This window comes from Copidosoma floridanum, unplaced genomic scaffold (assembly GCF_036245765.1).
Source record: "Copidosoma floridanum isolate Cflo_tuat_1 unplaced genomic scaffold, Cflo_Japanese_pri ptg000014l, whole genome shotgun sequence".
NCBI lineage: Eukaryota > Metazoa > Arthropoda > Insecta > Hymenoptera > Encyrtidae > Copidosoma > Copidosoma floridanum.
This window is the reverse complement of record NW_028321891.1, coordinates 4,822,059-4,847,938: the sequence shown is the minus strand read 5'-3', so window position 1 is coordinate 4,847,938 and position 25,880 is coordinate 4,822,059. Positions and strand designations below refer to the sequence as shown.

The following is a 25,880-nucleotide window of genomic DNA, read 5'->3' as shown; positions in this document are numbered from 1 at the left end:
TACATATACACGCCTACACTGTACGGGGAGCGCTAAAATCGATCCATTCTTTTACCCTCCCTCCCGCTCATCCATGCGTCATACATACATATACGCACATCGTGGAAAGTCCTAAAAAAAAAAAAAAAAAAATAGCTACGAAAAATAAAAACCCAACATGGCAGTCGCAAATAGAATCGTTTACAACTCTTACCGGGCACGTGAGCGTATAAGTGCAAGCTATACCCCCCTGCCCATCAGTAAGGAGGAGTAAAAGTGCAAAAACAGCGGCAGTAACGCGAAATCGGACGTCCGGGCATTTTGCTGATATGTAGGTATAACACACATGTTTCCCTATCGTTCGATATCGTATACGTGCAAAAGTATTTTTCACCCATAGCGTGCATTACCGCCGAGCTTGCATATTCCAAGTGCTGAGTCTCAACCCCTTCTTGGGTATACAATGGGCCCTGTGGGTATACTTTTTCCGCTCAGCCACGGTACACGTATACATGAGATTTACTTCTGGAGAAAGAAAAATTTAAAATAAGGTTTGAAAACCTCTCGTTCATCAATTATCCCTTTTTTTAGACATACTTACGTATACATCTCTGCTCGGAATCAGTGTGGCAGCCCTGTGCTCCCACGCGCTACGTGCAAACAGTTTTGAAGAAGAAAAAAAGCTGCGTAGCTCCGGAGGAAACAGGTGTTGGAACCTATAATGGATTATCAATATCAGGTGCGACTCCTGACGTTTGTTGTATGCACACCTACGTGCACACTCCTGTACACCTGTATGTACACGAGACTTATTTGCGTCGGCCAAAGTATAGACCGTGTGTTGGTTCAACGACACCGGCGACACGTGTCTCCTTTCGTGTAGTATAGGTACATAATCTGTCGATCGCACGTGAAAAAAAAAAAAAAGGTCACCTATTATATGGAAGATAATAATCCGTACGTGCTCTATATAGGAAAAAAAAAACAAAAAGCCTAATCAGCCACGACGGCGCGTCGCATGAAACAAGATGTAATGTTTATCGCGTTCGAGCCCGAGGGGGTATAATGTACGACGTACATTATAATACATATAGGCATATAAATATATATACTTTAATGAATAGTTGTACCTTTACGTTTACGATGGGAGCAGGAAAGAAATTATCCACGCTCTCGTTCGCTTGTCCCTAACTACGTTGTAATAAAGAATCTTACGCGGAGATTTCGCGATTTGAATAGGTACAACATCCAATGAGTGTAATCATCCACTTGGCCGATGTACTTTTCTGCTCTTTTGGATCGAGTTTTCCTGAAAAAAAAAAAAAAAAAGCCACGTACGTGAATTTTAACTACACGTCGTTTGGCCAAAAGTGCCATTAACTTAATCTTCGTGTGCTCCTTTTTTATTTACTTTTCTCATTCGTCCCGGTTAGACGAAGAAAAGTACTTATCCGTCACGGAGACGCGTACAGTGGTTATACGACGGTAATTTAGATGTCGTTTCAATTAGGATAATTCGCGTCTGGAAAACACGAGCTGGTCAACCATCGGCGGCTAAAGTGCCCGAGTTTGTGTATACTGTGACATTGGACGATTTTCCATACAAGGGTGCCATTACGCGCGTCAAAACAAATTACAAGTGCGCGTGTCCGGAGCACGTTTCATCGGGTGTTTTTTTGATCGCACGAGTGAAAGGTACATTGGAGTACAGCGACGAAGGTCGGTGGAATTGTCTTCGCGCTCCGAATCGAGGATGACGGTGGGGAAGGGCGAGTTTAGTTTTTCTACCTGTTTTTCTTTCACAAACGGGGCCAGGAAGCGCTGCAGTTTGATCGCCGATAAGCCACTACGCGAACTCATGTACGTAAAAAAAAAAAAAAAATAAAATAAATAAACAGAACGTATGTGTAGGTGTGTAGAAAGTAAGAAATGACCGGCAGCGGTGAGAGCGACCTCGAGAGCTCGACGTAAAAATATCGGTTTGTGTGCTTGACCCCCCCAAGTAAAAAAAAGAAAAAAAAAAAAAAAAATCGGGGGTGGGCGACCTTGGAGGGTTAGTCGTTAATCTGTAATAAAGACCACTGGCGACGTCGACGCTGATAATGATGATGACGATGTCGAGCCATCGATCTAATCGACTCGAGCCAAACATTGCCGCGCAAACAATAATTCCTCCTCCCCCGGCAAGCGCACTCTATCATACAACGCCAAAACAGTTGCCGCCCCTTCTCCGTCTCGCTACGCACGGCTAATGCTCTCCTCTCTTCCGCTCATTAATTACCAGCACGAATATATATTTATATACACATATTGTACCGAATATTATATACCCAGCTTGTAATGCACATGTACGATAAATTCGAGCACAAAACACCAAGCCAAGAGCCCACCGAGAGATAAACCTTGTAAATACGGATACTTATCCAGCTTCCGCCGATACGTTACGAGGCTCGCCCATTAATTCACCGTGAATGCGTATACCGTTATGATCCGTACGCGCTCAAAAGACGAGTACCTATATAATATACAAAAGGAATCGTATCGTCCCGTGTGGCATGTCCACTCGAGCAAACCTCCCTCCCTTTCTCTTGTACTGAAATCTACATTACAACTACTCACCCGTCTCGAGCAGCCCTTTCGCCAACGTCCTCGAACTCGCGTCCCATCCACATCCCGCGCTTAATCCATTTACCGACCGAAAAAAAAACTCCGCCTCGCGCGTACATGTGCGTATATGGATATGATACGCTGCTAATCCACGTGCACGTCCTCCTGCACGTTTATGTACCCAAGAGGCATGTGTACAGGGAAAATGGAAAAAAAATGGGACGAGCCAATCCCGATGGCCGATGGAATAAGGGGAGCAGGGCTGTGCGCCGAAAGAGAAAATAAAAAAAGAAAAGGGGGATGCATCTGCAGTGGAGGAAAAAGTGTGTATGTATATACAAGTACTCGCAATAATGCCAAACGTTCGAGGGTGAGCGAAACACGGGGAAGGTGGGGGTTGTTCCTTTTCAATAATCCACTAAAACGCTTTTGCCTCCGTAAGGTATGGTACGGTGCCATTTTTTTTTTTTTTTTTTTTCTTTCGCCCTTCGTCGCGTGAGTTTGGCCATATGTCGGTGTTAAACGCTCCATATATGTTTTTTTTTTTTTTTTTTGCCCCTAGCTCCGGGGTTTCTTCCACCCTCGCGCGATTTTTCCTTTTAAATAACCACGCGTGCTTTGATGCGTTGTAATGACGTTGCTTTTGTTCGCAGTTGCATCTCGTATAAGTGCTGATTCCAGATGAAGCGCGAATTTCGATGAGTGAGCGTCACTCGTGTTCTCGATTGAGGAACGCGCGCTGCATATACTGCGTTATACTCACGGTAACTCCTTTTTCCCATAAACCCAAGCTCGTATTATACATCTAGCATTTTATATGATTACCTATATATATATATTATACTCTCCCTCTCGCCCAAAGAGTCGATTAAGCGTCGCTTGGCGCGCGCACACGCGGAAGCTCCGACCATCTCGCCCCTTTTGTGTTTTCTCTTTTTTTTTTCTTCTCCATACCCATTCTCTCTTGCCCACTGTTTCAAAGGGGTGCATATCGTGCGCCCCGACAATGGCCGTCACTTTTAGTTACGTCATACCCGTGTCAGGGGGAGAGAGAGAGAGAAGGCTCGCTTTTCCCTACTCCCAGCCACCACCTCTGCTGTACAACAGGCCTCTGTGTGTATAAAATGTATGGTATATACATGTATAGGTACATAAAAAAGCGAGAGACGAGAGAAACAGATACGGAGCGCATTCCTCGCCGGAGGCAGTGTAGAGTATGGGTGTATACGTTATATATGTAGTACTAGTGGCGGTGGCGACGAAAGAGCTTGGCTCCCATTGTCATGGCCCTCGAGGCTAACCGTGAAACGCCGCCAAGCCGGAACAGACGGACCTTGCGAAACTGATTGCGATTGTCTTCAAGGGAGAGAGCAGTTGCTTGGCTGACTGCCGGTTGGGGTTCCGATGCGCGCCCTGTGGATGTATTTGTATCAATGTGTATGTATACACACGCATACGTCTCGTGAAAAACGGTAACGCATAGACTATAAACATATACATACTGTACGGGGTCTATGGTGTATTTATGTTACATGCCTCTCTTCTTCTCCTCCTTCTTGTTTATGGGCCACTTTATTCGCGCAGCCTTGATTCCTCGGCTACTACCTTAATAATACGTATACATCGTACTGTTAGGTATACTCATACTTCCTGTTTTTCGGTAATGGACAATATCGCTCGTGTTTTATGTCTTTTATTCTCCCTCCCTCGTGTGTGCATGGGTATGAGGGTTTCCAACATCGACTGCAAAATATCCTCTCTTTGATGAACCCGTCAAATTCAAGCTTGATTGAGTGAACGGTATAGCATATAATTTTTTGTCCTTAAAAGTTTTTTCACCGATCCGTCGAGCCTCTCGATTGAGACATCATCTCTTTTTTCGAGCCTTTTCCCTTACTCCTGAAAGAGCTGTACCAACTGTTCATCCGTTGATCCATCAGTTGTACACCGGATCTCGGCCCAATGTATATAATACAGCATCTCCCTGGACGCGTTTCTCTCATTTACAATGAGAATTCGGTGTATGTACAAACAACTCCCACAGCTGCACGCGCTATAGATCAGAAATACCATTTTCCGTCCGAGTGCACTTTAGGAGCCCCGGCTTCCTCTCTCTCTCTCCCCTGGAGTCGAGTAGGAAGTTCGCGCAGCTTCCCTCTCTTGTGTACACGCTCGTGGTGCAGTATACAGATACAACATGCGTGTGTGTATGCGACAGTTGCACCGTAATCGCCATACGGAGTACATGTATATACGTTTTCTATATGCGCCCGTTAAAATAACACATAATATGAGCCATCGAAGAGAGACAGGATGGAGGAAAAAGCCCACTGGAGTTCGATAATAGAAGAGAAGATCTCGGCGATGGTCGGAGTGTGGTCGCTGATGGGTAAAAACAAAGGGAAGCTTTTCATCTCTGGTGTTTATCACAACAAATAGGTAGTTGTACGTAGACCTGGGGTTTATGGATGTGCGTATGTTTTATGTGGTGCGAACACTGGGGGAGGCGAGACTTTCGTTTTTAGGTGTACAGAGTTTGGAAGAAATCGGCATGATATATCATGCGGCAGCGAAATGGTTTTCTGGTTCGACAAAGTTTTGAGTATACTTGACAAAAATAATCATCCAGCATAGAGGGACTTTGCGTAGAGTAACAATGACGCTCTGCAATTATGCTGGCTCTGGTGGTTTTCGAGACAATCGGAGTTTTGGTTTCCACAAAAGGTCATACAAGTACGTGTGAGAGTAGATGAAGCCGAAAAGAAACGAAGCCCAATATTTCATTTGAAAAGGTAGTCTGTTACTCCTAAAATGTATATACATAGAACATAATTTTTTTTCCTTTTTTCGACTGCATTTCCGATAAACATACAAACTGACTTCTAAACCTACTTTTACAAATGAAAAAAAAAAAAACACAACTTCCCGCGTCCTCTCAACAGCACCGCGACAGGTGAAGCCGTAAAGAGCCAAATTTTTCTCCCGTTCGGCAACAACCGAGATAATCTGCGCGCACTTGTAAGACCCCATATCTACTTGGAAAAGAGGAGAAAAAGCACTATGTGCCACGGTGCAAATTAACAAACAATCAAGCACTGGTTTGCGTGGAAAAAAAAAAAAAAAACATAGAGCAAGCCATCAGGGTGGAAATTGTCCACGCGCGACTTCCAATGACAATGGGTTTCGGCCAACACGGTAGATGCGTATGTATATTGTTACCCACTCGGGCGCAACCGGAGCGAGAGATAATTACCTATTTTCTTCCCGAGCTAACCGGGGGCGTCTTTCTCGCAACGGGTGCCGTGGCTCCTTTATCTCTCCCGCCTCCTCTCCGCGAAAGGAGTATATATACATACGCGTAGCTGCGGACAGGCAGCGACAACAGCTACACACGGGACGGCTTCGCTCCTGTGCTCCTGCCGCGGACGACAAACCCTTGCGCCGGAGTGGGAGGACCCATGGAGATGTTGCCGGTCTCCCTTATCTGTCCATCTTTCGGATCGCACGCGGTGTGTATATCGGCGAAGCCGAGCGGTTACGATGTCGCGAGGGGGGGAGGGACGAGGGGAGGGATGAAAATTGCCAGGGACGATGCGCCTCTTTAGATTAGGATCGCGGGCGGGAGGCTGGCTCTTCCCTTCTGGAGGGAGTTTTTTCGCGGCGGTGGTTATTGGGAGTGTGTGTATATATGCGTGCAACACGCGCTATGAACTTGATCGATCCAAGAGAGGAACAACGATTGGGAACGATCGGTATCTGCACGGGTGTAGCGATTATACGCGGAAAAAGTTGAGAGAGAGAGAGAGAGAGAGGTGAGATTGTCCCGGTATCTCGTGTGCTTGTGCACGAAACTCGTGAAATTCGCGTTGGATGCTTAAAATAATAGGAAAAAAGAAAGAGAGAGGATTTATGGATGAGGGAAGAGCAAACAAAAACAAACAAAAAAAGAATGAATGTGGGCAAGGAAATGTCATGCATTAAAACTCAATAAAATAGTGGGTCGCAAGGGGGGAAAAGGGAGAAATAATACGTTGGGAGAGCCGGGAAAAAATAATAATAGAAAATAGTGCCATGGAGAAATCGTTTGTTTGGCGGAGGGGGAAAAGAAATATTTATCTGCCCGAGATTAATGCAAACTGGGGCCCGACGTTGACGGGGATTGTCAGTCGGCTCGATTTATGGCTGTCGCTGACGCATAATGTTTTTCCATCACATTTTACGAAATATGACGTGGAGTTTACACAAAAAAAAAAAAAAAGAAATTTGAATACCGGAACAAAAACATTATGGAACGGACGATTTGTACGCGAAGTAAAAAATAATTCAAAACCACCGTTGAAAAATTTATCAACTGTACAGGTGAGTTGGCATTATTTCCATGTAACAAATCCTTCGCGTCGCAGATGGGATGCAATTAAGATTGTTCTTTACACTTTTGACTAAAAAAAAAACGACGAAAACTGCTTCGACTCTCCTCTGCGCGAACAGAGAGACAAAAGCAATCCCTGTCTCGAGGAGGAAAGAGAAAAAGGAGGGAAAAGCTCTAATTACCCGGCCAAAGTAGTCTCCTCTTTTTATTTTCCGCCCGGCGCGCGGGTAAAGGAATCTCGGGAAGACCCAATTTCCTGGCAGCTGCAAATAATTTAATAAATCGCAATGGGCTCACCGTGGAAAAAAAAAAAAAAAATAGAAGAGTCAACGTCAAGACGACAGTGTATCGAGGGAGGAATCGCTCGGCTCTTCTCCCCTGATACAACCTGACGCGAACTAGCGCCGGATCCAATTACTCGAATCGGAAACTCTACTCTTTTCCCTCCTCCCTGCATGTACATCCATACATATATATGTACACTCCTTTTCTCCTGTACTATTTTTAATCCACGTATACGTGCAACGATATATACGTATGTATATACGTGCGCCATGAGAGAAGGGTTGTTGCGCCTCTGCTTTCCCGGCTGCGCACTTTTCCTCTTTTTTCCCTTTTTTTGGGATTAGAAAACCGCCGTGTCGTCGCGATAAATCGTCGCACGATCCGACGTGTGTGTGTGTGTGCGCCAGCGGGTATACCCCTGCTATCGGACTTTCTCGATAAAATGTCTCTGCGCTCGATCCTCCTTCTCCTCCTTCATGGCTTTTCCTTTTCTTTTTTTTTTTTTTTTTTTTTTTTTTTTCTTTTATACTCGAGAGTACGAGGATACCGTGCTGTATCGACTTGTATGGGCACCCAAGAGCCACCATAAATCATAGGCCCTTTCGATTAGACGTAAACTGCGATACTTTTTCCAAACACCTCTATTTTGCCCTCCTCTTTTGCACGATATAAAAGCTTATACGTGCTAATAATACCGTGAGTCCCAAGACTGTCATCCAAAGTTTTAAAAGATACGTAATTTACACATATTTGAGATTTAAGGTAGACCAAGTTATATAAATATAAAAAAAAGTAGCTTCGAATAACATATAAAAAACCAAAATACCAATGGAAAAAAGTAGGGGGAGAAAAGAAAATGATTAAATACTCACAGCCCGCATCGATAAAGACATCGATATATCCCTTGCTTCCCGTACAAGTATAGAGAACCAAAAAGCGCGACCGTGACGAGTTGTCTCTCGCGTTTATTTATAAACCTCTCCCCTGGGGCAACTGTAATGCACACGTACCCCAAACGCGCGTCCTCCTTTTGTCCCATCCGGTACACATGCCTTTGACTCTTGAAAAAAAAGCAAAAAAAAAAAAAAATAAATAAATGGAGAAAAAGTAGTCCGCCAAAACGTGCGGTAGCCCGTCAGACTCGAAGCGCAAAATAATGGCGCGTCACTCCAAAGGGGAGAGCACAAGCCAATACGGAGACAATGCGCCGTCGTCCGCATTGTTAGAATTCGACTCTCCGCGACGTTTTAAGCTGCCTACTCGCACGCGAAATAACAAAAAAATGCAAAAGCACCCGCGCCCCCTTGGGCCCCTCTCCTTTAATGCCCTCCCTTGTTTTCGCAGCCCCCGCGCGCGCGTCTAGTTTCTCCCTCCCGATGCCGACAAGTTCCCTCCTCCTCCTCCTCTTCTGTCTTAATCAAGGGAAAAGTGCGTCCTGGTCTCTGCAGCAGAGGCTGGTTTTCCCCCTTCCCCCACCCTCCTACTAAACTCACGTTAATTGTTTTTCGGGACCGCCGCGAAACTTTTTAATACCCGCGACTGTGTGTATATAAACGCTACTGTTGCGGGTGTATGATTGATGCTATTCATACCCCCGTGAACAAAGTAACGTCACACACGTGTGGCCGATAGTAAAAACCAAAAAAAATTGACCACGAGAGGTTGGTGAGGGCTTCGTCACCCCCCGACCCAAATTCTCTAATCAATAATTGACGATCGGCCCGTCTGCAGCTCAGCTGCTGCTTTTTGTCCCCTACCTCGTGAAACTCGCTCATTTTGCGCGAAAACGCTCATCCCTTAGTCAAGAGGAACAGAGACGCTAAGACCTCCTCGCCCCATTACGGACATCAGCTCTCTCTTGTGCGCACACTCAGACTCCTTTGATAATTTATGCATTTCGGCATAATCTCTCTCTCTCTCTCTATGTCCCCGGGGGACCCACCCTCTTTAGCTTCCACCCCCCCCCCCTCCGCCCTGACAATCGTGGATCCGGCTGGCTTTTCTTGCTACTCCACTCCCCGTCTCTCCTCGAGCATAAATATCGCATGCTCGCCCCCCGTACACCCACACATACATGCCTCCCCCCCTCCTAGCCCGAATACGCGACTACTCGACCAGACAGCGCAGAGGAGATGCTTTCGGGGCGCGTTAGGAGCGTCAATGTTCATTTGAGAGCAACTTTTCTGTTAGCCTCGGGTCTTTTCTACCGTGTGTGCGGGTGCACGTGGGTCAAAAGGTAAAAAGTTGTACCTCGTTTGCTCCGATCGGGAGATATTTTGATGCCGACTCTGGATTTCGGAGTAGATGGGGATGGGGTGGAACGTCTGTGTTTTAATTAAAACTCCGCTCACGGGCTTGGAATTGTTTTTTTTTTTTTTTTACCTTTCGTTTCCGGCAGGAAAATGTTACTTTGTACCCCGTACATGGAGGAGATACGAATCACATACACAATTGTATACACTGTAAAGCGTGTTCTCTGCGTCAAAGTATACTCACATTTGGATGAAATTGGCTAAACTGTTTGTCGTTTTTTTTTTGTTTTTCCAATGATTGGCGCAAAAATCAGCCTTTTGCTTCCCGCACCACACGTCGATCGACTTTGCCTGCCAGGAGCTGCGCTCGGACGACAGTTTGAACTCGATGTTCCGGCTGGACTCGAAGCCGATCCCGTGCCCCTTCGCCGGACCACCGTTCAGTTTCAGCTACAATCGGGGCCACGGCGAGTGCAAGGCCCTAGAGAACCAGGTCGAGAGCTGCACCGACGAGAGCAAGCTCCTGCTCAAGTACCAGGCCTGCGCCGACATACAGGGAGCCGAGAGCAGCAGTGAGTACAACATATATATATATATACACGTATACGTATACCTATACTTGTGGGTACCAGTATATAAGAGATGCGCGGCGGTATACCGTTGACCCTGACCCTTTTAGCTCGCGCACGCTTCTTGTTCCTATTACATACGAGTGCCCCTGAAGTACTCGGCTACTGATGTTGTTTCTATATCTCCCTGCTTATTTGTGTTTAATTAAGATGAACATTTTTTTTTTTTTACAAGTAAAGAGAAAAAAGAAGGGGGGGGGCCGACACAGGGGTTGTATTTACTTTTGGACAAGTTTTTTTAATTAATCGTAACGCGCGGCTGGCAGATTTGTATTTTAAAATTTAATCCTGGCGCGACAAAGGAGCATGAAAAATCTTTGTGTTTTTCTTGAGGATATAAATATGAACTGAACAATGGAGAAATCTTGCGAGAAAAGGAATTATAACAATTGAGGGCATTGCAAGTTTCTTGTATCCTTTCAGAGAGCGGTTTCCGGTGCGTTTTGCCTCTCGTGAAAAATTAAAGTACACATATACATATACCTCCGTTCTCCATTGAGCACAAAGGAATGTATTTTTCTCGCGTTTTATGGTTGAAAGGTAAAGCGCACCATCGAAACAACGAAATCGGATGTGCATGGGTTTCGCGTGCGCGGGACAACAGGAGGGGGGAAAAGATAGCGCGGAACCGCTAATTGAAACGCCGCTCGGGCCTTCGAGCCGGAAGAATAATACACGGAGACACGCGATGAGCATCATCGCGATTGGAATTGCAAAATGAAAAAAAAAAGGAGATCCCGAAAGAACAGAGTAAACGGGCAAAAACAAAAAAAAAAAAAAGAAAAATCGCCGTGGGGTCACTCGTTGGGCTTCCGTATCCAGCCTAATAAAATGTGTACGTACACGTGATGAAAAAAAAAAAAAGAAAATTAGTTGCTTTTTTTTTTCGTTCTTTTCAAGTCGCCCTAACTGGATTATCAAAGCACACCTAATTCGATTAAGATTTCCCTTGGCAGCTCGGCCCCCTCTTGTACAGACCGAGACAAAAAGAAAGGAAGGAACCCATCCGGCGGATTTTCCTCGGTTCCGTCACTGAAAATAATGCGATTGAAAGCTCTCTCTTCTTTTTATATTGGGATTCCAAAAGGTCACTCGATTCTCGCGATATATATAGTCACTTGGGGGACAGATAATACAGGCCTTATGCGTGCAATTATATTTTTATTTTTTTTACACGTTCAACGATTGTATAACGATCTTACCAAAATCCCGCTTGTTTTCCTATGTATAGTCGGGAACGGAAGAACTTTGTACAGGTTAAATGTGCGTTTTCGCACTTTCAAAGGAAAGTTTTAAGCTGCAAAAGACTAATTGAGTTGGAAAAAATAGTTAAGGTATTGTCATCTCCTCAAAAATATGTTATTGGAGGGCTATTATCGTATTACAATCGTTGAACGTGTACAAAAAATAAAAATATAATTGCACCCATAAGGCCTGTATTATTTGTCCCCCAAGTGACTATATATATCGCGAGAGTCACGTGACCTTTTGGAATCCCAACACCTAAGTAACGCAACTCGAGCTAATACACACATTATAATATTGTATATATATACGGATCGTGCCATGATAATGTACACATGTAGGAAAGGGTGAGGAAACACAAAACGAGTCGGAGCATTTTTAACGAGGGCCTCGTAAAGCTGAGAACTCGCGGCGCGATAGCGTTTAAATCCCGTTAATTGGCACGGGCGGGCGCTATACGTAAATTATCATCTAGCTACGTTGTATTCTCGCCCTTTTGATCCGACGAATTCTCAGCTGTACTCCGTCAAACTGATTTGTGACCCATGTACCAATGCTATAGCCGTCGAGAGCATACATACATACATGTATACTAGTTTTTTGTTCTCACGGCTGCTATTGTGCATACACCTCCGTTATATGTTATTTATTAGCTCACACTTGGTACAATACATGTACGCACTAACGATGACGTTTTTCTTTTTCATTCCAGCCGAGGAGCTGCAGTGCCTGGCCGTGTGGAAGGACGGGCGCAACATGTACCTGCTCGGGACTTTGAAGGTGGCCGGCAGCGAAGAGGAGACCTTCAGGTATATATACAACGCAACATCACATTGTGTATAGGACCGACGGCCGCGCTTTTTCCTATATATACAGCGTGTGCATCTTGATTGCTGCAATTAGTTGGGGCTAGCTCTGGTGGAGTATAAGTATATATACCTAGTATAGGTACAAGGAAGCCAGCCTGTATATTATATATAAGGCGTACTTCGATGGTACGGTTCAGGCGCGGTCTTTTAGTTGGAAATTGGGCTGTTTTCGTCTCGGGCTTGCCTGCACGTCGCTCCACGATACATTTTTGTCTACAGCGGCCCCTTCAAAGATCTCACGGGCCGTAAAACCGAGCAGCTAAGACGATATATACGTGTAAGTGATGGATGCGGCGGTGATTGCCGTTATATACGCGGCTCATCTCTTTTTGGACCCACGAAAACACACATCAGAGTTGTTGGGTATGACGATTTATACTCTTGTCCAGGTGGAAAATCTGTATACACCCACGCGTGCGTGAATTTTCGTGGGTCGATTTTCAATCGCGAGTGCAAGGAAAATCGTATAGAGACCATCACTCTCTGGCTGCATGCGGGTAATTACCCCGCGTTCTCGATTTTCATCCATCCCGAGAGGAAAACTCATTCACAGCAACAATGAAAGAAAAAAAAAAAAAAAGCTTTTGTGAAAATATACAACGCATGCGTCGGCGTGTGATCGGCCGGTCTCGAGTACATTTCACGGAGGGCTTTAGGAACCGGCAGATCGATCACTGCGCTCAACGTCATCCCTCAAAGAGAGACCGGACGGCCGATCAATCCAAATTATTCAGAGCTCCCATTATGGTCCGCGCGGAGTCGAGCTCGCCCTTTTATACGTTTATGTAGACAAGTACACCCGCGTGATTAATCCCGTAAATGCGATCGTTACCCCCGAAGGTACATTATATATACCGTAAAACCAACGCTCTCGTTCACTCGTGCAAGTTTATTAGCGGGATGAATTGACGCGCGGAAAAAAGACTGCCCCGGGGAATTATCAAGTGCGAGCTTCCGGAGGGATCGGCTGCTTACCGATCCCGAATGAAAACCATCATCAAGAGCAGCCCAAAGACCGTATACTGTATCCTCGTTCGGACTCTTTGGTTGATTCTCGTCTCGTCCCACGGAGTGCCTCAATTTCAATTAATTAAATTTGAAGGAGAGCCGCACGTGCACGCGCTCGAGCTGTCTGTACAACGAGCCACCCGTCACAGTGTACATGTATACTTATACACCCGATCCTTTTCTCTCTCTCTCTTGGCTGCAATTAGCCGCCCGTCGTCGTTTTCATGCAGTTCGCACGATTAACCAATTGTCGGCGCATAGTAGTCGCACGATTTCCCATGCGACCTTTCATGCTTTCGGCGATGCGCATACCAGAGATGACTCTATTAATTACGTTGCAGAGCCGTGTTTACCTGTAATCGGGCAAACGTTTGTAGACTTGTTATTTCCATCTGGAAAAGGAATTGCTCTCTAGTTTTTATTCGATAATGTTTATTCCATTTGGTGAAAAAAAAAACAAACAAAAAAAAACAAAAAAAACCACTTTTTCAATTAACAACTTGGCTCAGCCCATACGTACGAGTGTACACATACCCCCTGGGCCGTCCAACTTAGAAGCAGAGAGGCCCTGTATGTAGTTAAGCCGATGAGTATAGGTAATTGAGAGAGAGGGAGCACATAGAAACTGGACAAGCTGCCCGCAGCGCGTTGCACGCGGGCCCGCAATTGACGATAAATAAATCAATCAGAGAAACAAGCTCTCCGTGGCAGACGCTTTTGTTTGGCTGTAAACACTCACCAATGGGCCCTACTCTGTATAAGGGGGGGGGAAGGGGGGTAAAATCAACATCCGCGTTTTTTCTCATCAATGCCGTACTCTTGTATAAATTATACGCAGCGAAACTAAGATGTAGCGCGTGTGTGTTTTTTCAGATGCTTCCTCTACGAGAAAATCCACCGGGACAAGAAAATCGGCTACCTCATCTCCCAGTCGGGGGATCCGAGCTGCAATGGCCTCACCTCCGTCACTGAGGGCGCCCCGACCTTCAATTTCACAAAAGGTTGGTACATGCGCGCAACAAGTGTGTATACCGATAATGTACAATATTGTCACAAATTTATACTCTCCCTCCTTTCCAATAAAAAACAAACAGAGGAAAAGGAGCACGTGAGGTGCAAGTATCCGTCTTGGGTGACGCAGCACCACGACTGGCACTTTTTGGACGGCTCGAGGAACTATCACTTCACGACGGGCAACTCGACGCTCAAGGTCACCTTCAAGGACGACAATCGCGAGGAAAAAGTCGTCTGCCACAACCTCGAGAAGATGCACCCGAGCGACGAGACAAAGGTCAAGCTCGTGGCTCACGTGACCAGCGGATGGTGAGATATATTCTTCGATTTGATAGTACCAACGAGCATATATAAACGAAGAGTGCCGTCATTCGAAACGAAGCCCATGTTTATTTGAAACCTCATTCGAGGGATAAAAAGGTGTACGTGGTGTGTATATACGTGTAAGGGCCCGGATGGGGGGGTAGAAAAAAGTTTTTTCATTAAAACGCTCGGCCTCTCCGCGCCAAGTTTAAATCGAAATAAGGAAGTCTTAAAGACTCGCGCGAACGCCGTGCACTCTCCTTTGATATTCAAAGAATCTCTCGCTCTCTCGGCTCCTTTATTTCTCCCTCTTGCATTCTTTCGTCCATTTCGATGCAAAGTTTCACGAAAGAAGGGAAAAAAAAAAAAAAAAAAACATCTCCGAGAGAAAGAGACTTACTCCGTGTGCCATATACTTAATGAGGAAATAAAAGAGAAAATCGGCGACTATACTTGAATGTATCGCGATGTGAATGGACGAGAGATTAATTTGGTTCGTCGTTGTTTTTCTCCACAGCGACACGGGATACGTGTGCATGATATTTTACAAACGCGACGGCCACGTCATCGAGGTCCAGCAGTCGAGTGAGTATATACCTTATATATACACCGATGTATATTATACGTAAGATGTGTACCCGATGATGATGATACGTTTGTGTTGACGATTCGACAGGTCACAAGACGATCATGCCCCACGAAGCGTGTCTGCTCGAGGACCCCTCGAAGCGTCCCTTCTCGACGCTGATAAGTGAGTCATTCCTCCATAATTTCCAATATTTCAATGATTGCAAGAGCAGTACCAACTGAATCGATCCTCGTTCGTAGCTTCGACGTTGCACAAGCGCTCGTGTCCCCAGCCGGGCCGGTACACAGTGCTGGACCTGGTGTCGTCGCCGCAGTTGAAAATGGCACGGCGCCATCGGCGATTCGCCCGGGGGCTGGCGCAGAGCAGCTGGAAGGAAAGCAACGAGGCGACCGGCAACGTTGACTCCGACGACTGCCAGAACGCCGATGTGCAGATCGGCTGCACGTCCAGCGGCCAGAACGAAATGATCATCCAGGAGTCGTGCAAAACCAACGAGATGGGTGAGTTGAGAAATCACGCAGCGCTTCGCCATTGCCAATAGGTTAATTCGAGACACCTGTTCAGAGTAGACTCTTGCACTTGGAAAAAAAAAAGAAAAAATCAGAATCAAACACGTATCGTTCGCGAATGGCTGTTGGTCTACAACATATGGTATACCCGCTGAATCGTCCAAAGTGCCGACAGTGACAAGGATTATTTTAGTTTCAGCGTACTCGTGCCACGGGAGCTGGGAGGAGAACGGCACCTCGTACACGATAGTGTCGCGCAACAAGACAAACAGCGAGCGGGAGACGCTGTGCGTCTCGATGCGCCTGACCGAGAGTACCAAAGAACTTCCGGGCAAGGTGGGCAGGGTCGAGCAGCAGGAGCTGTGGCTGTCGAGGCCGAGGAGCTTCTGCCAACGCGGCGCGACGGACCAGTGGACCTACAAACTCGCCAACCAGGGTGAGCGTTTCCATTCCCTTTTCATTGAATCGCCGTTGTCCTTTCTTAACTCGCGCTTATGATTATGTCCTCTGGTTGCAGGTGTTTGCGAGGAAGTGATGCGGGCAGCTTCGAGCTCGGCTTCGTCGTCGTCCCCGACGAGGGTCTCGCTTGTCCTGTCGATCGGCCTGACACTGCTGTGCAGCGTATTGTCGAGATGATGTGTGACCGCGTGCACCTCGTACCCCCAAGCCCCGCGCTCGCCCACTTTGTTTTCAAGCGCGAACGCAAAGTTGAAGATTACATATGTATATGAATGTTATTATTGATGTGTATAAATTTAAAAAAAAAGAAAAAAAACAAAAAAAAAAAAAAAGAAGAAGAAGAAGCGTGTTTTTCGCCGTTTGGCGACTGCTGTCCGATAGTAGAGTGTGTGGGTATCTATGGGTAAAGAGGAAGAGAGGAGTTTTTTTCAACTTTCGCTCTCTCCTCCGCCTCCTCTCGTTTCTTCTTTGTTTTGCTGTGTGTTTTTGAGCCTCTGTTGTTGGACACACTTTTTGCAGGGCGAAAGTTTACTTTGTGCGCTCACGAACTTCAAGCAACGAACTTTTCCATCGCCTAGAAGGCACTGCTAAACTAGAAGCAAAATAGAAAAAAAAAAAAAAAAAAAAAAAAAGATTGAAAATCCAACTTGATTCTATCGGAGATGGTTATCAAGGGTGATTAAGAGGTAACGGCGTTGTGTGCCTTTGCGCGACTGTTTCTCAAGCGGCTGATCCCCCCCCCCCCCCCCGTTACTTTAAATCGTGTTTCTATGTCAAATGAACGAAAAAAGGATTTAGACAACTTTTCGAGCTGTTTGAGAAATAGTTGGTTCGACTCTGATGATTAAACCATTTCGGACAGCAGTTTACAAACTTGATCATTTGAGTGTGAAATAGTAAGCGAAGAACAATACATAGTGTGCAACGGTCTGTACATAAAATCAGGGTATATAACAGCATTTTTCGCATGTAATATTGAACAACGACGTAGTATACAAAACAAAAATAAAACAAATCATAACAAGGCACTAAAAGATTTGATGAGAGAAAATTTCGTTTGTTTGTTTTTACTCTGTGACTGTGTGCACATAACGTACATGTACAAAAGTTTAAATATTGTATAAATATCATCGTGTAAATATTAAGACTGTTTTTTTTTTTTTCGAATAAGAAGTGCATAAAGCCGCGAGAAAGAGAAATACGATAGGATAATATATGATGCTTTGAAAGATTATCTACGAAATTGCGTACTTATATTAGAGTCTTTTAAGTTACACATATTTCTTTAATGTCCTATTGCTTATTATTATTTTTTGATTTATTGAAAAAATCACAATGTTTTTGTTATTAATATTGGGAGTCAATAATTAGATTATTTATTGATAAAAATGTTAGTTCTTTTTTTTTTTTTCGTTTGTTTATTACTCGATAATTTATTGGCTTACGAATTGGTATTTTGGTGTGTGTGTAAAGCATTATTAATATAGTAAGGCTGACGTGCAAATAGAAAAACTTGAGGATATTACAACTGCACGATTGAAGAATTTGTCAAACATATTTTTCAACGAATTCACAAAGAAAACCTATTTTGCCAGATATACGACGAACCGTTTTTTAATAAATGTATCAGCTGAAAACCTTTTGTACAATGTAAATACTATACAAGCGCATTGTACTCCGATTTTCTCCACATTGTAAATTTGTTACAATTCTCTTTTGTATCATAGATCAATTTGCAAAGCGATGATCACTTGATAGCTTTACATTTCACGTCAGGGATCTTTACGATTAAAATTTAATGCTTTTTGTTAACGATTGCAGCTAACGTAAAAACAAAAAAAATGAATAAAAAAAAATACAAAAACAAAAAACAAAATACACACGAATAGCACGGACTTTAGGTGTCGGTGGCAACGAAATTATTTATAAGTGTACATAGATAAAAAAACTTAGATATTTAATGAAAAGTGAAAAATAAAAGCTGAAACTTATATACACGAGATCAATACATATACGGAAGCGTATAACGCTTTCTCCGTATCGGAGACTACTGACTTTATTACCCAAATTTTCCAGCATTTACTTTCTTATACAAATTTTGTATTAAAAAAATATCATACTGAGATAGTAAGTGCGGACAACTTTTTTTGCAAATATGTACCAACCACAGTTTCTCTTTCTATAGAATATCAGGACGTGTGTCGGAAAAACTGTACGAGATTTGTAAAAAGGCTATTTCTATTCTATCGTAACGATTGCATAAAAAAAAAAATAATAAATAAATAAATATAAATAAACAAAAATATTCTGTATGAGAAAAACTTTTATTTATATATATATACATAAAATACATACATGCATATATATTTTTCGTTTATCACTGTGATGAATAATATTAATAATTAATAACGTAAGGTATAAGAGTCAAGGCGTTTTGAGTGTTGTTTTTTCTTGCCACTGTAAAATAAATCAAATTTTCCCATTCGAGTGTAACAAATTTCTCGGGAGCTTTAATTAAACAAAAAAAAAAGAAAAAAAAAAAGAAAATTAATACATTTTTGAAGGAGTAAGCAAATGTAAGTGCGAAAGAAATGTGAAAAGTGTATGTGATTGCGAACGGTACGAATACACATTTTATGTATAATAAACGAAACAAAAAAAAAACACAAAGAGATTTACGAGTGCATGAGCCTTTTGCTTGTCTACCTATCGATCTATTTCTACCTAACTAAAGGGCTATGCATCATTAGTTACTGTGTTGCAACGAAAAAAAAAAAAAAAAAAAAAAAAAATGAAACGAGCGTCACTGAAAAAAATAAAGTTCGCTAATGTCTAGTGACGAGCAGATAAGTATTTTTCTCCATTTTTTTTCTTTGTTTTTCATACACAACGATAACTTTGTAAGCTGAGAGAAAGTTTTTCGACCACTTGAATGAAAAGAAAGTATTGCCAATTTTACGGCACATTTTCTTACGGTAAATAAAAAAAAAAAATAAATAAATAAAATCTCGAAATAATAGCGATCTGCTTCTTCTGGACGTTGGCCCAGTTGTGCGCGCTCGATCGATGAAAATATTACAACACACGGTACCACTCGAGACGGTTATTTTTTTCGCAGACTGTCGCGACATTACGAAGATCCAGCATCATGTGTAATGTTTATTATTATATTTTGAATACGAAAAAAAAAATATATATATATATATATAATTATAAAAGAATACTTGTTCATGTTTCTGTAGCCTTTACCATTCCTTATTATTTGCTCCTTAAAAAAAAAAGTAGTTAAATTTCACGACTGGTGCAGAATAAACATATGGTATCTAATGACAAAATACGTAACGTAAAAAATATTAGTTATGTTCAAAAATATATCGCCAATGCGATGTTGCTCTTTTTTTTGAAGCAGGTCAATTTTAATTTTTTCCGTATGTTTTTTCCAAATTTCTCTTCTTGAAAAATAAACAGAGACTGGAAAAATACCACCAACCAGACACTCTTCCAGTTAGTCAATTTATTACATTTAAGATAATTCGTTGATATTATGTTAAATGATACGCTACGTTTATATGAACCTTGTCGATTTTCATTAACAATTTATTAGTATCCCTGCATCGGGTAACAAATATACATCAAAACAGCACAATATTTTAATCGATGTGCTTTTGTTATAATTATGTAATGTCCCGAAAAAGAACTTCTGTGAAAAAGTATGGCCTGGGTATTTAACGCCCCCACCTTTAAAAGTTTTAAAATAATTCAAACAATCGATAGACAGAATTAAATATTAACCTTGACATCAATTTCTTTTTTCTTCGTAATTGGTAAAAAACAACAATAGTACCCAAATGTGTTTGGCAATAGCCATGTACATGGTAACGGGGACGCTGAGCATCGTCTGGCAGATCGTCATGGCCCTCGGTATCTTTTTACTGACCCTATTGGGCCGGATGATACTATTCGTTTGTGCTTCGGTCTACACAGTCGCGCATCCCGTTAACCAATTGGAGGACACATCGGCCGTCGTGCCATTTGTTACCATGTATCCCGAGCCGTATGACTTTGACGCCGATTTCGACGCCATGGCACGATCTTCACTGGAGACGGTGCGATCGAGAAATTCACTGTCCAATCAAAGCACGGAACAAGAGTCTCGAGGTAGTGAAAGTATCGAGCAACGGTCAGAGTCGCTCCAGACAAATCAGGCCTCTGCTCAGTAGGTGGTTGTACGTTGTTGTATACCTTGACAATTTAACGAGTCTCTGTACTTTTTGTGTCGCTTCATCCCTAATAAATACAGAGGACCACGTTGATCATAGTAAGAGTGTAATAATTTTGAAAACTTTGGTCTTGAAAAAAAATTGTACGTTTTTAATCGTTTCGGTAAAAGTCTTTTATTTACTCTGTAAATAAGCGGGAGACGAAAATTTACAACATCTTGTGTAAAATGGACATTTGAATTGTATAATTTAATAAAAATGCGGTATTAATATCTCACATACATTGGACGGAACATGTTTACATGATTATTCACACCAAATTTATCGAAGCGATTGCGTTAAAAGTACATTAAAAATGAGATTCCTGGAAAAATCTTTGCTAAGCATGTACTTGAAATTTCAAATACTTCGCTCAATTTTTTTTTTTTTTTTTTGTATATAAAAAATACTAAAAAATTATAATTAGTAAATAACTAGGATAAATAGCATACTATTTCAAGCGATATATTTAAATTTGAATCAATGTAGACGACTTTGCCGTCTCTTTACTCAAAACTTTGTTTAGCTTTTTTGCTGTTGTACAGTCTCGTGCCGACAATAAAATTAAAAAATCTATCAAATCACATATCAAAATTTTTTTCTTTTTTTTTCAATAATTTTTAAGTTTTCACGAGAATTTTGATTATATCGTTCTCTTAGTGTAAGATAATAAGCTACTTGATCTAAAGATTTCATTGGACGGAATTCGTTTCATCAACGCAAATCCTGCAACAGTGTTCATTGAGGCACTATTGGTAATAAATTTACTAGTCTTAAAATTAAAATTTATATGGAGACACAAGCAATTTCAAGCAGCTGTCAAGCAAACTGTTGATTACAATGACGATGGCTGCTGTGCGATTCATTTAGATATTGTGCAATTTTGTTTAAAAGTATCTGTCTTTGTACTAATACAAAATAAATTTAACAGTAAAGATCGTGTTACTAACACAATGATGTGCTTGTACGAAATTATTCAATGTATTCGATATCCAATAGACGTTGATTTTTTCTTTTGCCAGAACAACAAATGATGAAAACAGGTGCAGATCGTTAGTTTTAGTTGACTGGCATTGTTGACACTGTGCTGTGCGGAGTTGTGGGCCGTGAGCCTGCGATCGAGTGGGTTGTTGAGGCATTCAAAGATTGCAAAGTTCCAATCTACAGAAAAACATGTCAAAAGTATTAATGTGTGAGGAAGTAAGTTAGAAATTAGTAAGGGATACTTGAAAATGAATACTTACTCTCAAATGTGCAAGATCTTCTAGCTTTGTCAAATCGCACAGTTCAATATACAACGAGTAAACAATCATCCAGCCATAGACAGACACTGCAGAGAAAAGAATCCAAAGGAAGGTCATGGTCACGTTGTAGCCAAAGTATAAGTCATTCACAATGCTGAAAAATAAAATGGCCAAAAAGCGGAAAATACTAAATATGGCAAAGCTATAAAGCCAAGGGACCATTTTTTTCTCATATTCTTTCCTCAAAGCTGCAATCAATAGAATGCTCGTAACAAATATTATAAATCCTCCAAGCATCGAGAACAATGCAAACATAACAAGTATGTTTCTCACTGAAAATAAAATTGGTTAGTTAGAAGTATCAGATGATTGTCTTCGTGTATTGAGTTGCTACATTACAAGAATATTTTTGCTCGTACTTACCATGCGTGTTTCCTACATATACAAAGTCATAAGATATCCAGTAATAGCCATAATGTACTGATCCTGGAGCTGCTAGTGACAGACAGTAGATGTCAAAAATCGCAGTAACAATGGTAAAAAGTGCCAGTAACTAAAAATATTTTCAATTAATTTTCACAGGCCATTTCGATGCGAATGTTTTATCGGTGTTTTGTACATACCAATGAGTAAATTCCGGTAACCATTGCACCCCTCTGTATATCAAGAACGAGGGCATTTGTTAGTAATCTCTTTTGGTACCATGGTATCTTCACACTCTTAACAGATCTGGAAGATCTGAGATTTGCACTACTGCGATTGGTAACGTGAGAGTACAACGAAGGTGTACCCATGCTGGGTGATTTTTTTCCATAATTCATGTTTGTGTCTGGAAATCTGTGAAAATGACGTTTGGTTATGCATTAACTCAAGGACTATGATCCAACTACTTAAATTGTAACCAAAATAAAAGAACCACTTTGAGCACAAAAACCTAGGGCAATGTAGAGAAAACGAAGTAATCGAGAATGACATCCGGAAATAAACAATCAAGTGTTGAAAAAGTGAAATAGTTCAAATTTCATCAAATATATACACTTAAAATGTGTGTCATACAACAGGCAACACCCACAACTGCTACACCTGTTTAAGGCACCAGAGTAACCACATAACTTCCACGTAACTCCAAGCATGTACAAATCCATTAATAATGATTCGACAAAATATTAAACTTCGTTATTTCCTCACCTTTATCTAGAAAATAAACAATCATCTAACCATCCTCCGATCAGTCAGTAGATATGTACCACAAAACGCGATTGGACACACCTTCTTGGAGCAACAACGATCTCTTTCTTTCTCTCTCGCTCGCCGAGTAGATATACCTATATACCTAATTGTAATATTGCATGAAAATGAAAAAAAAGTAGATCAGCGCCATCTAGCAGTATTCCTTATTACAGATTACTGCAGTTATTGCTTAATGAACGTGCACGACAAATCCCAAATCCCAATAGACACAACTCCCTACAATATCGACGCGTTCAAATTCCTACTGTACCGATGCTGATAATGCACGAATCCTTCCTCATCGACTGGTAGGCAAAAAAAATTTGATATTCGTTGCGCATGCGCGAAAAAGACCTTTGCCCGAATAGAAATGTGCCGTAGCTTGCCTGACTGCCTGTGCAGGTCCTGCACAGGCAAGATAGGCATTTTATGCATATGTGAGTTCAGGCTGTGCACAGTTCCTGAACAGGTCCGGTGCTCTTGCCTGAACTGACATCAACTGTCTGCTACTACAGTATAGTCTTAACCTTTTTTTCAATTAATCTTAAATGGAGCAGAACCATTATTCTTGACGAAAGACGCGAAATAAATATAGAATGTAAATTATTCGTAAAAGAAAAATTTCGGAAAAAAGAAAATCATACAGATTTATTGGAAATAATAAAAAAAAGCTAAACTTACAGATAATATTAGTGAAAACTCAACTGTACAGTTTGATAAGCAAGAAATTTAGAGCGATATTCAGCAAGAAATTTTTGAAGAATTAAACACAACTAATGACAGTGCGTAAGATAAAAAAAAAAAAAAAAAAAAAAAAATAACAAATAAACAAGTGTCAATATTGATAAAGTTCGTGATTTGTATGTACAACTTCGAGTGTTTTATTGCAAATAGCCACATGGATAAAATTTAAAAAATATTGCAATATCACATTCCCAGCTTACCTGTATCGCATAAGACTTTACTGAAATCAACTACTCTGTTTAAAAACATTTTTTTATGTAACATAACCTTACTATTTAATTGTGTAAAAGTCAGTTCAGGACTAGATTATATTTGTCCAGGTTGCCTGAGCTAAGGCTGCCTGTGCAGGAGCCTGAGCAGGTCCTGTGCACATCGTTGGATAAAATTCCATTAATGCCTGAGCAGGTCCTGCGCAGGCAGCTCAGGCACCTGTCCAGGACCTGTTCAGTGCCTGAACTCAATTTCTGTTCGGGTGGTCTTTGCGTATTTTCAGAAAAAGTTGAGAAAATGAATACCGCTAGATGGCGCTAATTGTAAATTAAATAATTGCGTGACGTTGACCATTCACAGCTGGCAACGTGGAAGCCGACAGCTTCGTGTAAACATACACTTGGTACACGCACCAAAAACTGCCCGCGGTTTCGTGCAACACAGATTTCGTTGCCAATGACAGCTGTTTGATTTAAACTTATGCCGACTACGTATTTTTCCGTGGATTTCTCGACCTTTGTTATTTCAACTGTCGCTTGCTCCGGGTCAAGATAAACAGTGACGACGAGATGACACAGCCGCAGCACCATCCGAGTGCCGCGAAGCTAGTTTTCTGTGCTTTGGGGATCTTCGTTTGCTACTCGTACTATGCCATACTCCAGGAGAAGATTACCCGGGGCAAGTACGTCGATGGCGACAGCATTGAAAAGTTTACCTACATGTTTGGACTGGTTTTCGTGCAATGCGTCGTCAACTGCCTTTTTGCCAAGGGACTTCTCGTCACTGTGATGAAACAAGGTGAGGATACCACCAGGGTTGTCTACTATGCCTGCTCAGCGCTTATGTACCTCTTGGCGATGGTGTGCAGTAATATGGCTCTGCAGTTCATTAATTATCCCACCCAGGTCGTTGGCAAGGCTGGCAAGCCTATTCCAGTCATGATCTTTGGAGTGCTTCTAGGTGGAAAGGTGAGTTTTACTGATCATTGATTGGTATTATTTTCTTTAAGCCATAATTAAATTGGTATTGTTAGTTAGGAGAAAAGAATATATATCTCGTCAAAGTCAGAAACTTTGAAATAAACATGAAAGTACAACAAACTAGAAATACCTGGAAATCACGTAATATTCTTATTTTAAATTATGTTTCATTTCAGACGTATCCATTCAAAAAGTACTGTTTCATCACTTTGATTGTCACCGGTGTGGTTTTGTTTATGTACAAAGAAAATGCTGCTACCAATAAAATTGAAGGAGAAGGTTTTGGACAGGTTCTGCTGCTACTCTCTTTGACAATGGACGGCCTCATAAGCGCAGTCCAGAATAAGATGCAAACAGAGCACAAAACCAAATCTGGACACATGATGTTCAACATGAATCTCTGGTCGATATTGTACAGCGGTGCAGTGATTCTTGTCACTGGCGAGTTCCTCAGCTTTCTCAAGTTCCTACAACGACACCCATCCGCTATTCAACACATCTTTACCCTGTCGATATGTGGAGCACTTGGTCAGTACTTCATCTTTCTGACCGTCTCAGAATTCAGTCCACTCACCTGTTCTATTATTACAACCACTAGAAAGTGCTTCACTGTTGTGGCTTCTATCATGTACTTTGGCAACTCTTTACTGCCCAGGCAGTGGTTTGCTGCGTTCATGGTATTCTTTGGTCTGTTTTTAGATGCGTTTTATGGGAGAACTAAAATAGTCAAAAAAGAAGCAGCCAAGTAAGACTAATGCTGTGTTAGTAGGGAATTTTTGTAATTCACATCGTGGAATGTGAATACCTACTAGTGCTGTTCAACTGTCAACTGCCCTCCTGTACATTTTGACTTTCGATCTTTTGGTCAAGATAAATGTGCGCTCCACTGTGTGACAGTTGATACACTGAAGAGTAGTTAAGTAAGCACAGAAATTTCTTTATTTGCAAAATAGTTTTTAAGCATTTTTGTAAAAAATTTATATTCAGCTTTTTTGAGCTGGAAAAACTATAGCTATTTTTTTTACATAATTTATTTCTGAATTTTTTCAAATAATTAAGTATACATTTTGTTACAATAGTTTAGAATTCTTAACAT

At 41.9% G+C, this 25,880-nt stretch overlaps 3 protein-coding genes across 5 annotated transcripts in view; 2 read left to right on the top strand and 1 right to left on the bottom strand.

Annotated features, from left to right (window-relative positions):
* Positions 1 to 16,294, top strand: part of LOC106636780 (uncharacterized) — a 160,751-nt gene extending 144,457 nt beyond the window's left edge. Inside the window, exons 4-12 of the mRNA XM_089591993.1 lie at positions 9,807 to 10,064; positions 12,079 to 12,175; positions 14,117 to 14,244; positions 14,338 to 14,566; positions 15,078 to 15,145; positions 15,237 to 15,311; positions 15,389 to 15,649; positions 15,852 to 16,094; positions 16,176 to 16,294. Of these exons, the coding sequence (XP_089448119.1) occupies positions 9,807 to 10,064; positions 12,079 to 12,175; positions 14,117 to 14,244; positions 14,338 to 14,566; positions 15,078 to 15,145; positions 15,237 to 15,311; positions 15,389 to 15,649; positions 15,852 to 16,094; positions 16,176 to 16,294 (1,478 nt within the window). The remainder of the gene's footprint in view (positions 1 to 9,806; positions 10,065 to 12,078; positions 12,176 to 14,116; positions 14,245 to 14,337; positions 14,567 to 15,077; positions 15,146 to 15,236; positions 15,312 to 15,388; positions 15,650 to 15,851; positions 16,095 to 16,175) is intronic.
* Positions 16,295 to 20,916: 4,622 nt separating this feature from the next.
* Positions 20,917 to 22,900, bottom strand: pasi2 (Protein). Of its 3 annotated transcripts, none has more exons than XM_014349361.2 (5): positions 22,809 to 22,900; positions 22,244 to 22,457; positions 22,044 to 22,173; positions 21,621 to 21,952; positions 20,917 to 21,537 (listed from the first exon to the last, which is right to left on the bottom strand). In XM_014349361.2, exons 2-5 carry the CDS (start codon positions 22,439 to 22,441, stop codon positions 21,436 to 21,438), a joined length of 762 nt encoding a protein of 253 aa, XP_014204847.1. In that variant the 5' UTR covers positions 22,442 to 22,457; positions 22,809 to 22,900; the 3' UTR covers positions 20,917 to 21,435. The 3 variants fall into 3 exon arrangements, with proteins under 3 accessions (XP_014204847.1, XP_089448040.1, XP_089448041.1); XM_089591914.1 differs by having other exon boundaries at positions 22,839 to 22,858; XM_089591915.1 differs by lacking the exon at positions 22,809 to 22,900 and adding an exon at positions 22,657 to 22,676.
* A 1,282-nt stretch (positions 22,901 to 24,182) lies between these two features.
* Positions 24,183 to 25,880, top strand: meigo (Solute carrier family 35 member B1 homolog meigo). Its single transcript, XM_023392088.2, has 2 exons — positions 24,183 to 24,772; positions 24,961 to 25,880. The coding sequence occupies exons 1-2, from the start codon at positions 24,374 to 24,376 to the stop codon at positions 25,531 to 25,533; spliced, it is 972 nt and encodes a 323-aa protein (XP_023247856.2). The 5' UTR covers positions 24,183 to 24,373; the 3' UTR covers positions 25,534 to 25,880.

Excerpts from the sequence above, each read along its gene's own strand:
- pasi2 (XM_014349361.2), bottom strand. The coding sequence starts at position 22,441 with ATGAATTATGGAAAAAAATCACCCAGCATGGGTACACCTTCGTTGTAC. Across the intron at positions 22,174-22,243 it reads TTACCGGAATTTACTCATTG|TTACTGGCACTTTTTACCAT; the intron begins GTATGTACAAAA and ends AAATATTTTTAG. Across the intron at positions 21,538-21,620 it reads AAGATCTTGCACATTTGAGA|ATTGGAACTTTGCAATCTTT; the intron begins GTAAGTATTCAT and ends GTTTTTCTGTAG.
- meigo (XM_023392088.2), top strand. The coding sequence starts at position 24,374 with ATGACACAGCCGCAGCACCATCCGAGTGCCGCGAAGCTAGTTTTCTGT. Across the intron at positions 24,773-24,960 it reads GAGTGCTTCTAGGTGGAAAG|ACGTATCCATTCAAAAAGTA; the intron begins GTGAGTTTTACT and ends GTTTCATTTCAG.